At 64.8% G+C, this 12,852-nt stretch overlaps 2 protein-coding genes across 3 annotated transcripts; one reads left to right on the top strand and one right to left on the bottom strand.

Annotated features, from left to right (window-relative positions):
- Positions 1-1,199: 1,199 nt before the first annotated feature.
- Positions 1,200-10,293, top strand: GAS8 (growth arrest specific 8). 2 transcript variants are annotated; one of them, XM_026084876.1, is made up of 11 exons: positions 1,200-1,265; positions 1,841-1,933; positions 3,136-3,333; positions 3,538-3,744; positions 4,338-4,392; positions 5,008-5,213; positions 5,493-5,660; positions 6,036-6,122; positions 7,695-7,904; positions 9,554-9,619; positions 9,988-10,293. In XM_026084876.1, the coding sequence occupies exons 1-11, from the start codon at positions 1,263-1,265 to the stop codon at positions 10,135-10,137; spliced, it is 1,443 nt and encodes a 480-aa protein (XP_025940661.1). In that variant the 5' UTR covers positions 1,200-1,262; the 3' UTR covers positions 10,138-10,293. The 2 variants fall into 2 exon arrangements, with proteins under 2 accessions (XP_025940661.1, XP_025940662.1); XM_026084877.1 differs by lacking the exons at positions 1,200-1,265; positions 1,841-1,933; positions 3,136-3,333; positions 3,538-3,744 and having other exon boundaries at positions 4,344-4,392; positions 4,964-5,213.
- A 380-nt stretch (positions 10,294-10,673) lies between these two features.
- On the bottom strand, positions 10,674-12,490 carry LOC112975150 (5-hydroxyisourate hydrolase-like). Its single transcript, XM_026084869.1, has 4 exons — positions 12,424-12,490; positions 11,663-11,805; positions 11,263-11,398; positions 10,674-10,885 (listed from the first exon to the last, which is right to left on the bottom strand). Exons 2-4 carry the CDS (start codon positions 11,794-11,796, stop codon positions 10,796-10,798), a joined length of 360 nt encoding a protein of 119 aa, XP_025940654.1. The 5' UTR covers positions 11,797-11,805; positions 12,424-12,490; the 3' UTR covers positions 10,674-10,795.
- Positions 12,491-12,852: the final 362 nt, after the last annotated feature.

Genomic DNA, 12,852 nt, shown 5'->3' with positions numbered 1-12,852 from the left:
GGCGGGTGCGGAGCCGGCGGCGGGGGGGCGGGAGGCGCGGCGGGGCCGGGGGTGCAGAGGGGACCCCGGGGGGTGCAGAGGGGACTCCGGGGGGTGCAAGGGGTCTCGGGGTGCAGAGGGGACCCCGGGATGCAGAGAGGACCCGGGGGCGCAGAGGGGACCCCGGGATGCAAGGGGGACCCGGGGATGCAGAGAGGTCTCAGGGTGCAGAGGAGGTTCTGGGTGGTTCAGAGGGGTCCCTGGGTGCAGCGGGGACCCCAGGGTGCAAGGGGGACCCAGGGATGCAGAGGGGACCCTAGGGGGTCCTGGAGATGCAGAGGGGACAGCAGAGGGTGCTGAGGGGACCCCAGGGTGCACGGGTGACCTGCAAGGGGGACCTGGAGGGCGGAGGGGACCCCAGAGGATGCAGAGGGCTCCCTGCGTGCAAGGGGGAGCCAGGGATGCAGAGGGGTCTTGGGGTGTGAAGGGGATCCTGGGGGGTGCAGGGGGAACCCCAGGGGTGGGGGAGGATCTGGGGGTGCTGAGGGGTCCCGGCACCCACTGGGCAGGCGGAGGAGCACCGGCAGGGCAGGGCAGGGCGAGCAGACCCAGGCACGCACAGGCCCTGCACCGCAGCCCAGCCGGGGGTGACACTGAGGCCCGCGGCTGCGGCCTTGGCCACTGCTTGGCGTGGGGACCGCCGGGGGCCCCAGCTGGGCTGGGGCAGGGCCGGGCACTGGACACCGCATCCTCGCCGGGAACCCCAGCCCTGTGGGTGCTGGTTGGCTGAGCTGCGGGCGCAGCGGCGGGTGCTGCGGTTTGCCGGGATGCCGCAGCTCAGGGCGGCGGAGGTGAAAGCCGGCAGGGCACAGCGGCAGATCCCGCTCCCGCAAGGCAGGAAAATCCAGCGCAAATAAAAGCGAGGCAACGCGGTGCAATGAGTTTGGGAGGCCTCGGGTGCACAGGCCCTCTCTGCGGGAGGCCGGAGGGGAACTGTTGGCCCCTGCGTGCGGGCTGGGGGCAGGTGGCCGGGCAGGGGTGGCACCGGCAGAGCAGCGGCACCCCGCGGCCTGCGCGGGGCCGGACCCGGGGTGGGGGGACGCGAACCCGCGGCCAAAGCGGGCGCCGGCTGCCAGGCCCCGCCGCCGTTGCTAGGGCGTGGCCTCGCGTTGCTAGGGGGCGTGACCCCGCGCGCAAGCCCCGCCCCGGCGCGGCGCGGCGCGCGGCTCTCGCGAGAGCTGCCCGCCCGTTGCCTGGAGACCGCGGCGCGGGCGGCCGCAGCCATGGTGAGCGCAGGCGCCGGCGCCCGGGCCGGGACCGGGGCCGGGCCTGGGGGAGAGGCGGCCCCGGGGGCGGCGGGAGCCCGGCGACATGGGCGGGGGGAGCCCCGGGGAGGCAGGGGGCAGCCCCCGGGTACGGGCGGGGGGAGCCGCGGGGCTCGGGAGGCTCCAAGCCTGGGCCTGGGCCTGCCCGGAGCGGGGGGTGCGGGCCGGGGCGGAGGGCCCGGGAGCCCCCAGAGCTCCGGGAGCGGGCGGTGGTGAGTCCCTGGGCTCTGGTACCGGGGCCGGCTAGGGGGAGGGGAGGGGAGCCCCTCTGGGCCCGAAGCTTCGCTGTGGAGCAGACCCGCAGGAGCTGCGCCTGGAGCTGCCGGTGTCCTGGAGGGTCTCGGGTGCCCTGGCTGCTCCCCGGGACACCGGCTGCGTCAGCTGGCCGTCCCCGCTGCCCTCCTCAACCGCTCTGCGCCATGAGAGCAGGCAAGCTGTGTAGCCGGCCTGGGACAGAGCTCTAGCACAGGAGCACTGGGCGGTACAGCTTCCTCCCAGCCACACGCACACTCATGCGTTTTGATTTCTTTCCTTAGGCGCCCAAAAAAAAAGGTGTCAAAAAAGGGAAGGTGGGCAAAACTCCAGCAGTGGTGGATGGCTTGCCCCCCGAGGACATGAGCAAGGAGCAGGTGAGAGCTTGCCACATCTCCCAGCCTCCCCCCAAGGTCAGAGGACATTACATTCAGTAAGAACTCTAGCAGAGGCAGGTGCTCGATGTTTGGTTCAGGCTCTGGGGATGACAGGTGGCAGAGGTTAGTAGAGAAGACAGAACAAGCGGTTGGTGTTCATTTCATTGCCTCACACGTGTCTGGACAGTGCGTACAATCTCACAAAGCCTGCTCAGCACTTTTCCCGAAAGGATCAGCCACCTCATCTCATCTTCCCTGCTGCTGTTCTGCAGCGCTCTGTTCTCCAGCCCGGTGCCCTCACTGTCTTAGGCCTGACTTCATAACCCTGGCACCCTGCTCTCTTGTTTCATTGTCCTGGTGGTGTGAAAATGGCCTGATAGTGTGTCCTGGTGGTGTGAAAAAGGTTCCCCTGGTGAGAATACATCATATTATTTAAGCGCTTTGCGTTCTGTGTTTTTCCCTATAGCAAGTAACGTGCCTGACAGACAGAGTCTGTGTTTGAATCAGTGTTTCTCTGTCCATTCAAGCCCCCCTAACTGGCCGCTTCCACCCGTAACTGGAGCAGGCTCATCTCTGCAGGCAGTTGCACTCGTGCTCAGCCCTGTGATTGCCCGGCCTGTAGCTTTGTGGCTTGCAGCCCGGGACACTCATCACAAAACACATTTCTTCTTGAGTAGAAGGCTCTCTTAGGTGCCGTAAGGAGAGGCAGAGGGGGAGGATGTAATCCCTTTCCCTGTTATCACTTGCTCCAGAAGCTCCACTTGGGCTGTGTTTTGCTGGGTATCCTACAAACATAGGAGAAGCTGGCCCTGTCCCAGGACCTCGCTGCCTGGGATAAGGTCTTCTGCTTCTGAGCTAGTGTTGTTCAGGCATCCCAGAATGGTGTTACTGGCCACTGTGAGACAGAAGATCTGAGTGCTGGCTTCTTATGGTAGGAAAAAATCCTGTTGCTTTTTTCCCAGAGGCTGATGGGTTGCTGCCAGGTCCTGTGCAGACCCCACCCCCTCCAAATGTCTCTTGGTCAGGACACCTCCCCTCCTGTGCTTTTCTGTCCCATTAAAAGCCACTGTGTCCTACCAGGGTTGCCCCACGGGTTGCCATGGATGTCTTGAAAAGAGCCTTGGTTCAGCTTCTTTTTCAGTGGAACCGTCTGTCCGAGGCTTCCTTTTCCCCCTATTTGGCTCTTCCTGTTGGCTTTGCAGCTGGAGGAACATGTTGTGCGTCTCCGGGAGGAACTGGATCGGGAACGGCAAGAGCGCAACTATTTCCAGCTGGAGCGTGACAAGATTCACACCTGCTGGGAGGTCACCCGTCGGCAGCTGGAGGAGAAGAAAGCGGAACTGCGTAACAAGAACCGGGAGATGGAGGAGGCGGAGGAGCGACATCAAGTGGAGATCAAGGTGGGAGGATGAGTAGGCTGGGACCTGTCATGAGTGCCCTGGCTGGGCAGGAGCTGTGGGTGAGCCCTGGGCAGCTCAGAGAGGAGCTGAGGGAAGGGAGGAAGAGGAGGAGATGGGCAGGATGCAAACCAGGGCGTCTTGGCCAGTATCCCAGCTTCAGGGTTATTCCTGAAGCCCCTCACCTGGTCTGCGGCTTGTCTTTAGGTTTACAAGCAGAAGGTGAAGCACTTGTTGTACGAACACCAGGAAAACCTCACTGAGCTGAAGGCAGAGGGCACCCTGTCCATGAAGCGGGCCCAGAAGGATCACTGGGCTCAGGAGATGGAGCTGCGTAAAGACGTGCGCTCCTTGAAAGTGGAGCTCAAGGAGCAGGAGCTAGCCAACGAGGTGGTGGTGAAAAACATGCGCCTGGTAGGTCGCTGGCGGGGCAGGAGGGACGGAGGCCTGGGCTGAGGCCCGAGCAGCAGGCAGGGCTCATCCGCGGCGGAGGGAAGCTGGGAGGGCCTGAGAGCGCAGCGGCGTTGCCTGACTGCGGGCACGGCTGCGCTGGTGCGCGAGCGCCTGGAACCCGCGTTTGCCAGACGGGCGCAGCGGAGGCCTGCGGGGAACCTGTGGCTCCAAGGGAGGGTTAGCGACGACTCGGAGCTGGGGAGCAGGAAGGATCACGCAGGCACACTAGCCGTTCGGGGCCTGCGCAAGGCCTGCTCTGCACAACATCTTAGAGCAGCAGGTCGGGCAGGCTCGCTCTCACATGCTGAGGGGGAAGGTGGCCTAAAATTAAGGTGCCCAACCAGTGAGGTACAGGCAAAACTGGGCACGGTACAGCAGAGGGGAGTGCGGAATCCAAGCTGACAGGCAGTGCTGGCCTGAGCTGGGCTGTCTCCACTTTTCTGAGGTGCAGTTTGGTTGCAGAAAGGATGAGAGCCCCCAGCCTACATAGTGTAGGGGTGCGGTAACCTCCGGATTTGGTTATCTGCCTCTAACATGTGCTTTCTCCCTGACAGAAACAAGAGGAGGAGATCACACAGCTGTGCAATGACTTTGAGAGACAAGTGAAAGGTCAGGACGTGTGTGACATCCCTTTGTCAGTGTGCCGGGGGAGGCACCTCAGGGCTCTGCTGCACTGCTGGGCTCCCTGGAGCAAAACAGAGCTGAAAGGGGCCATTTTCCCCCTAATTCCTGCTGCCTTGTGCTCTTGGGCTGCCAAGCTGCATGGCCTGCAGCACGCTCCCGGCTGAGCTCCCAGAGCGGCTGGGACAAGGTGCAGGCTTTCGCACCGCTCGCAGGTAGAGGCAGGGCTCTTGTCGCTGCGGCCGGGCTGCGGTGCTGAGTGCAGCTGTCTGGCAGGCGCTTCTCCAGGCCGCGCTCCGGGGTGGCTGGAGGAGCCCTTGCCGGTGTCAGTCTCGCTCTGCTGTCTTCCTCATGGGACGTTTCGGGCTCTCACGGGCTGCCTTGGAGCGTTTCCAGTGCCCTGCTTCCAGGATGCTATTTCTGGGCTCTGCTCTCTGTGGCTCTGCGCGCGGGGGGGAGCAACAGTGGTGCTGTTAACGACATCCCGTCCCAGAGTGATGCTGCGGTGGCGCGTGCTGGGCCGGCATGTCCTAACGGAGGTGGGGGTGCGTGTACGCAGGGTCTCCAGGCGGTTCTCACTCGGCCCCCTGTGCGCTTCTCCAGAGATTGAGGCCAAGTACAACAAGAAGATGCGTGTGCTGCGGGACGAGCTTGATTTGCGCAGAAAGACTGAAATCCATCAGGTTGAGGAGAGGAAGAACGGCCAGATCAGCGTGCTGATGAAGAACCACGAGAAGGCCTTCAGTGACATCAAGAACTACTACAATGATGTCACCCTCAATAACTTGGCGCTCATCAACACGCTCAAGGTACTGCCTGCCTGCTCCCCTGGCCCCACTGTCACAGCCTGCCTGGCTTGTGGAGTGTCCCCCTTCCACCGGGGGATGGATCCTGTAAGGTTTTTGCCCAGATCCGGCCACGGGTGGAGGTGCTGCTACTGCGGCTCTCTTGGGGCAGTTGCACGCATTACACGGGTGACGCTCTTGTACGGGTGCAGATGCGGCTGGCGGTGCCAGCGGTGGGAAGGGTGTCCTGGCCGTGCAGTGCCGAGGGGCAAGGCAGTAGCGCTCGTGTGTTTCCAAGAACAGGAGCAGATGGAGGAGATGAAGAAGAAAGACAATCACTTGGAAAAGGAGATGGCAGACATGCTGCTCCAGAACAAGCAACTGACGGAGCGCCTGCAGCGGGCCCAGGAGCAGGTGTCTGAGCTGCAGAAGAAGTTGGCCCACTATGAGAAGGACAAGGAGGCTCTGACGGTGAGTCGTTTATCCTACTGAGCCCCTTTCTGTCCCTTTCCAAGCCACCGTGGCTGTTTCCCAGAGCAGAGTCGCTCAGCAGTGACCTCTGCCGCTCAGCTCCGAGCTGCTTGGCTGGACTGCCAAGCAAACTCCTCTCAGTCTCTTTCAACTTAGCTGGTTGTTTACATCCCACGTGGGACTCCCAGGACTCTAGCTCTGGTGAGGAGAGGGGTGGGTAGCCCCTGCTGCAGGGAGGGAGGGAGATGGTGCGGGTGCTGCCACGCTGCTTCTCCCTCACATCTCTTTGCTGGTCACTGTCCTCCCTTCCTGGAAGCCATCCCACACACCTTCCAGAGAAGTCTGTTCTCCTTAACTGTCCCTTCCCATCTGCAGAACACAAAAGCCCATCTGAAAGTCACCCAGAAGGAACTGAAAGATCTTCAGTGGGAACATGAAGTGCTGGAACAGAGGTTCAGTAAGGTGAGAGCTGCAGGTGTGCCTGGACAACCTCTTACCTTTCCCAAACCCTCTCCTCCTTGCAGAGGGCTGGGCACAGTGACTTAGCAGAGGCTGCCCAGGCTGTGCTTAGCTAAGGGCTTTCTGAAGATCTGATCCAGAGCTGAGCGTTAGCTGCTGTTTCTGACAAAGGTTCTCACAGCTTTGGCGTCTCCCATGCTCAGCAGACAGGCCCAGCCTTGTACTGGATAATGCACGCTCCAATGCTCCCCTCCCGGCCTGCGGATGACTGGCTGCCGCACTGGGTCAGGAGCAGAGCCACGTGGAGAGGCTCCCGCTACAGCAGGGGAGAGCTGGGGACAGTCCAGTGACAAGTTGTCACGGGAGCCCCATCCTCTGCTTCTGCTGGAGCTCGCTCCCTCGTTCTGTCGGGGTTTGGGGGTCGCTCCCTCCACTCGCTGTGCGGGGGCTGCTCAGGATGAGTTTATCTTCAAGGAATATTCTGTTGACTGACTTCTCCCAGACTCGGCCTCTCCCTCCCAGCTAACCCAGATAAATTTACTGAGGCAGAATAGAGCTCATTTGCAATTCGTAGAAATCCCCAGGAATATGAACATTGATCTGAGGCCTCGTTAGCAATCCATCATTAAGGCAGCAACATATTCAGTGCATTCAGAAATAGGCTTTGGAGGAAAGATCCTAATTAGGACACTTATTAACTAGCTGTGAGCCAGGGTCTCCTGCCAGTCTGACCAGCTGCCAGGAGGAGAGGAGAGACCCCTGTGTGCTGTGGGCCTCTCTCTTTGGGGTCTAAAATAGTGCCTCAGACCCAGAGCACTGTGAGAGCTGCTGTGCCCATCCCGACCGGCCTGCTCATAGCTGTCCTCAGGAGCCTGCAGCACCAGCAGCGTGACAGTGTATCATTTGAAAAGGCTTCCCCAAGCGACGCCCAGGCAGGGAGCTTGTAACCCGGCGAGCCTGTCACCGCTGCCAGAGAGGATCCAGACGTGACCTGCATCGTTGGGCTTGTGGGCTCCGCGTGTCACTGCAGCGCTACGCGCTTGGAGTGAGGAGCGCTGGTCCTGCCGCCGGCTAGGCTGGGGGAAGCTGGGCACCTCTCTGCACCGCCGCTGGGAGGGTGGGGATGGCTGTTCGCTTCCTGCTGGGCCTTGAGGGTGGGAGAGTCTTCACAGAGAGCCAAGAGCCCTCGTGGAGGAGAGGTAGCTGGGTAGGCACAGAGCCCTGAGGGCGAGAGCTTGGGTGCAGAGCAGCTAGGGTGCAGGGGATGAAAGGGGAAACGCTTGAACAGCAGAGGTTGCGTTGGGGCGAGCACTGCTCTTTGGGCCAGCTGATGGGTTTCTGCTGCTACGGGGCGTCCAGCGCCTGGGGAGTGGAGGAGGCAGAAGTGCAGGTGCCGAGGAGGCGCCAGCCGCAGAGGGAGGCTGCACCTGCGTCCCCCTGGGGTGCAGGTGCTGTGGGGAATGGCCTGGCTCTCGCTGGAGCAGGCAGGGCCGAGCTGCTGGACCTCTTTGCTCCCTGCCCTGCCAGCAAAGTGGTCCTGAGGGCGGTGTGGATGTGTGGTGTGTTTGGGAGCAGGTGCAGGCAGAGCGAGATGAGCTCTACCAGAAGTTCACCAAAGCCATTAACGAGGTGCAGCAGAAGACCGGATTCAAGAACCTCCTCCTGGAGCGCAAGCTGAAAGGGCTCTTCAGCATCCTGGAGAAGAGGGAGGTGGAGCTCAACGAGGTCCTCTCAGCCTCCAACCTCGACCCAAGCGCCCTCTCCGTGGTCTCGCGCAAGCTGGAGGTACTATTCACTGTCACAGGGCCCTGCAAAAGCTGCACCCCCCTCCCCAGCAGGGCTGGTTTTGTGGGGAGCAGAGGCTGGTCTGGGCCAGAGCCTGGGGTAAACACAGAGCTCAGACCGTGTGAGCGTGGCTGGGGCCCGAGGGGCCTGGGTCTGGGCTTTCGGGGCAGAGGCAGGCTGTGGGGTAGGAAATGGGGTCCCCATCCTCCCTGCGCTGCGGATATCTGCCTGTAAGGTGAGTGCGCAGAAGCGGGATGCTGCGGTGAGCACCTCAGCCTGCTCCCTTGTCGGATGCACCGTGCGGAGGGCAGGGCTCTGGCTGTCACGCCTGTTCCCAGTGCTCCCAGGGCCCGGCGTGCGCGTGGTGCTGCAGGGCGCGCCGGCTCTCCCTCGAGAGCAGAGCGCGTGAGCGTAGGAGCCTGGCACTGATCTCTCCCTCCGGTGGGGCCCGTTTCTAGGAGAATGGCCCCAGGCTGAGCAGCGCTCGCCGGGTCTCGGGGCAGGTGGCACTCAAAGGTGGGCTCCGTCTCCCCGGTGCTGCTGGGTCATAAGTTCCGTAAGGCAGGGAGGCTGCAGCGAGCACCAAGTCTGGGCGCTGTGTGCGCTTGGGGAGTCGCAGCTGGTGAGCCTCGCCAGCGCTCCTCTCCTGGTCTCGCTGGCTGCAGGAGCAGCGTAGACTGCTTCCCAGAGGCTCTGCAATGTCTGGCATGCTAAAAATACTTATGCAGAAAGCCTCTGGCGTGGCGGCGAAGGCTCAGAGTCCCACATTCCTGGGGCCTGCGGTAGCAGTAACTGGAGAAGCAGCACTTGCTTCATATCAGCTTGAGACACGAGGGATTTGCGTTCCATGCTTAGCTCAGCCACCAGCTCTCTGGTGCCCTCCTGCTCGTCGCACACCGGTGCACTCGTTCCAGGTGCCCTCTGGGGTGGAGAGCCGACGAAGCTTGTGGATGTCCTCGTGCCAGGGCGCCTTGGGATAAAGAGGCCAGCCAGCCCAAGGCTCTGTTCTTAGGACAGGGCAGCGGATGTGTCACCTAGCGGGTGAGCGGCAGGTGCCACAGCAGCAGATTGGGAGACGCATTCCTGGGAAGGCGACAAGGCGTTGATCTTGCCCGCAGCTGCTGGGGTCCCTGAATTCTTTTGCGCAGCTGCCTCTAGTGGCTGGTGTCTCCTCAGGGAGACTCCTTCCCCGTAATTCCCCTGGTGCCGCGACGTCAGGGAGGTGCTGCCGAGAGCAGGTGCTGCCATCCGTCCCCCTTGTAGCGGGGCAGATGATGTAACGCAATGCTGGCACTTTTGGTGCTGTAGGTCTGCAGGGAGGAGCATGGGGTGGAAGATGGGGCCTGCTTGTCTGGAAACTACTGGTCAGTGCCCCTGTGCTCCAAGGATCCTTATTTTTAACCTGCAAGGTCCCTGTCTCTCGCCTCCGCCCGGGGCCGGCTGGCCCCGGCAGTGCCCGCTCGGAGCGGGGCAGGCTGCTGGCCGCCTGCCAGGGAGGCAGCCCATGCCATGAGCCGCAGTGTGCGAGCCAGCTCCTGGTGCCAGCCCGGACGCCGCACAGCAGCCGCTCCGTGAGCTTCAGCTTGCTGCGCGGCCCTGGGCCGACTGCACCCTCGGTGCCGATCCTAACGCGCCGTCTCCCTTCGCAGGACGTGCTCGATTCCAAGAACAACACCATCAAGGACCTGCAGTTTGAGCTGGCGCGAGTCTGCAAGGTGAGGGAAGGGGGCTGGGGCTGCCTGGTGCTGCCGGGTCAGGGCTGGGACCTGTCGTATGCTTGCCGTGGCGCGGAGGAGTGAAAAGGAGACCTTTCGCTCCAGGCGTCGCAGGGAGGGAAGGGAACTTGCAGCAGGTCAGCTAAGCAGCTTCACACCTGCCTTTTTGGCAGCTCGGGACCCAGCCCTTCTGATCGCCCAGGCTGCAGCTCTCCTGGTTCCCCGGTTCCCCTGCGAGGGAGGGCCTGATCCTCCCGCCACCACGCAGGGGGCTGCAGGGAGCCTGGGCTCAGGCGGCAATGGGGGCAGCTTGGCCTGGGGCTGAGCTTCGGGGTGGCAGGCCAGAACTTGGGGCGCTTCTCTTCCAGGCACACAATGACCTGCTGCAGACGTTCGAGGCAAAGCTGACAGCCTTTGGCATCCCTCTGGACAGCCTGGGCTTCAAGCCCCTGGAGATCCCTATGCTGGGGCAGACAGTGGGGCAGGGCCCCGCAGGACTCGTCGCTGCGCCCACGTGACGCCAGCGAACACGCGTTTGCGCGTTGTCTCCGGTCAGGCCGTCCTGCGAACGCGGGAGGGCCCTGCGCTGCGAGGGGGCCTGCTGTGCTGGGCAGGGAGCAGGGCCGTGCTCTGCCTGTTCGTGCTCCGCACCATTAAACAGACCCCAGCAAGTCTTCTGGAGGGCCTAGAGGATCGTCTTTCTCCTCCCCGGGGCCAGGCCTTAGCACGGGAGCCGCCTTCTCCGCAAACCCCTGCTCCCCTGTCGGGGAACCAACAGCCAGAGGTAGCTGGCGGCTGGGTCGCTGGCCCTGAGCGAGCGCGACCAAGGCTGGGGCTTGGGCGCAGCCTGCGGCGGAGCCGGAGGCTGCCGGGTCCCGGAGCAGAGCTGGAGCGGGGCCGGCAGGGGCTCCCTGTGCTGCCCGGCCAGGCCCGAGGGTGCCGGGGCAGCCGAGCGCTGCTGCTCGCCCCGCGCTGTCCCGGCCGCGCTGCCGCTTGGGCTCCCCTCAGCTTCCCTCTGGAGAGAAGCCGAGCGTGCGCTGGCCTGAGCGAGGTGGTTTTGAGACTAAAACAGCGCTGTTTGAAGCCTTTAATGGTGTCGGTCTCCTACGTGCCCCCACGGCACACGGCGCCCCTCCCTGGGGCTGCAGCCGCGTGGGGGAGGACCCGCCTCGCTCCTTAACTGCCCCGGTACGTTGTATAGGAGTAGGGGCTGATCAGCAGCGGGACGTGCAGCTTCTGGGCTGGGTCGACGATGGTGAAGACAACCTAGGGGAGAGCAGGGAGACAGCATGTAGGGGAGAGCGTGCACCGCAGCCTCCCGCCCTGCCGCTGATCTATCCATAGCCAGGCGCCGGGGGACCCTCCGAGCAGAGCTGGCAGAGGAGGAGACGCAGCAGGACAGAGGCAGGAGCTTCCCCTGCCGCTCAGGGAGGAGCAGTTGCCCCCCGGCGTGTCTGGGCAGCGGTGCGGCACTGTCCCTCGTGCTCGCTCTCCTCCTCAGAGCTGCCCCGGGGCTCCTAGAGAGCCGTTTCTCCAGCAGAACCTGCACCCGGCCTCCTGGCTGCGGCTGCAGCAGCCGCCCCGTGCCCCGCTCCGCCGGCACCCGCCGCTGGGGGCTGGGGCAGCACCCTCGTGTCACGAACCTCCACGTAGGGGTAGAAGCTGCTGTGTCCCAGCTCCTTCCAGTACGCTGCGGTCTCGAAGCGCAGCTTGTAGGTGCTGGCCTTGGCTTGCCCCGGGGCCAGGAGGGGCAGGCAGCGCCCGTCCTTGTCCGTCACCCTGAAATCAGAAGGAGCAGCCCCTGACGCAGCAGCTGGCCCCGGCCCGCGTCTCGGCCCTGAGGACGAGCCCTGCCGCGAGCAGCCCCCGGGGCGAAGGCTGAGCCAGCGCCGCTGCTGGGCCGCCGCGCGGCAGGCAGGATTCGGGCCGTGTGCGCGGCGGGGGGCTGCGGGAGCGGGGTCGGGCCAGACGCTGCCGCAGTTCCCCCGCGGCCGGGCCCAGCGCCGGCGTCCTCTGCCCCTTTTGCTGCTCTCGGTCTCGTACCTCTGCGTCAGCTCTACCCACTGCGGCTCTGGCCCTTGCAGCTGGGCCAGGCGCAGGGCAAGGCCTGCTGCGGGCCGGCCCGTGAGGGTGTTCAGCACGTGGGTGGTCACGGAGCCCGCCGTCGACTCGGACATGCCTTCGGCCTGAGGCGGAGGAAGAAGAGAGGCTGGGACGCGCCGCGGCGGCACCGTCCGCCCCCCGCTCGCACTGTGCTGCAGCAGCCAGTGCTCGGTGCAGAGGGAAGGGGGCTGCGTCGCTGCTGCCTGCCATGGCCCCCCTTCTCCCCCTGCCCACGGCTGCCCAGCGCGCGGCTCGCGCCTGCCCCGCGCGCCTGCTCTGTGCCCCAGCGGTGGAGCTGAGGGGAGCCCGGGGCAGGCAGCGCCCCTGGCTGAACCCACCTCGCCCCCGGGTGCCCGCAGCCCCTCTCCGGAGGTGCCTGTGGCCGCGTTGCCTGCGATCCCCATCCCTGCGGAGCCCCTTCCCCGCGCTGGCGGCTGCCAGGCTCCCCCAGCGCGCCCCACCGATCCCCAGCACCCCGCAGCCCTGCTGCACCCAGGGGCCGGGACGCCGGCGCCCACATCCTTCCCGTGCTGCAGAGCTCGCTGCGCGGGCACGGGGCTGCGCTCCCGCCCAGACGTCCCCCGGGCACCGCTGCCACCTGCGGCGCTGGCACTGGCTCCCTGGCCACGTGCCTGGGGCTGCCGCCTGCCTCCCTGGGCTCCTGCTCAGCCCGGCCCTTCCCAGCTCCCACCCGGCTCAACCTGTCCCTTGTCCCAGCACCGGACTTTGGCCCCCCCCGTCGGCTGCGGCGCCCAGTCCCCGAGGAAGCGGCCCCGTCCCAGCCGCCCTGTCGCTGCCGCTTTCCCAGCCTGCGTGTCACCGGCGTCACGTGCCCACCGCAGACGTTAACCCTGCAAGCACTCCGGAGCGGCCGGGCCCTTCCATCCGGGAGCCCCAGGCCATGCTCAGTGGGGCGGGATGCCCCAGGGCCGGGAGATGCTGCCTGCCGCTGCCGCCGGAGGGGAGGCTGTGGGCTGCTGCCCCGGCAGGGCCGGCTGCTCCCGGAGCGGGAAGGGGCCTCGCTGCCAGCCTGGCTCCAGGCCCCGGCGGCTGGCTGAACCGAGGGCGACGGCGAGGTGCGAGCGCGGGTGTCCGGCTGCTTACCTGTGCCTCCTCCGCCCCGCTCAGCC

The sequence above is a fragment of the Apteryx rowi genome, unplaced genomic scaffold, assembly GCF_003343035.1.
Source record: "Apteryx rowi isolate R43461 unplaced genomic scaffold, aptRow1 scaffold_651, whole genome shotgun sequence".
NCBI classification, from domain to species: Eukaryota; Metazoa; Chordata; class Aves; order Apterygiformes; family Apterygidae; genus Apteryx; species Apteryx rowi.
This window is presented reverse-complemented; position numbering and strand designations above follow the sequence as displayed.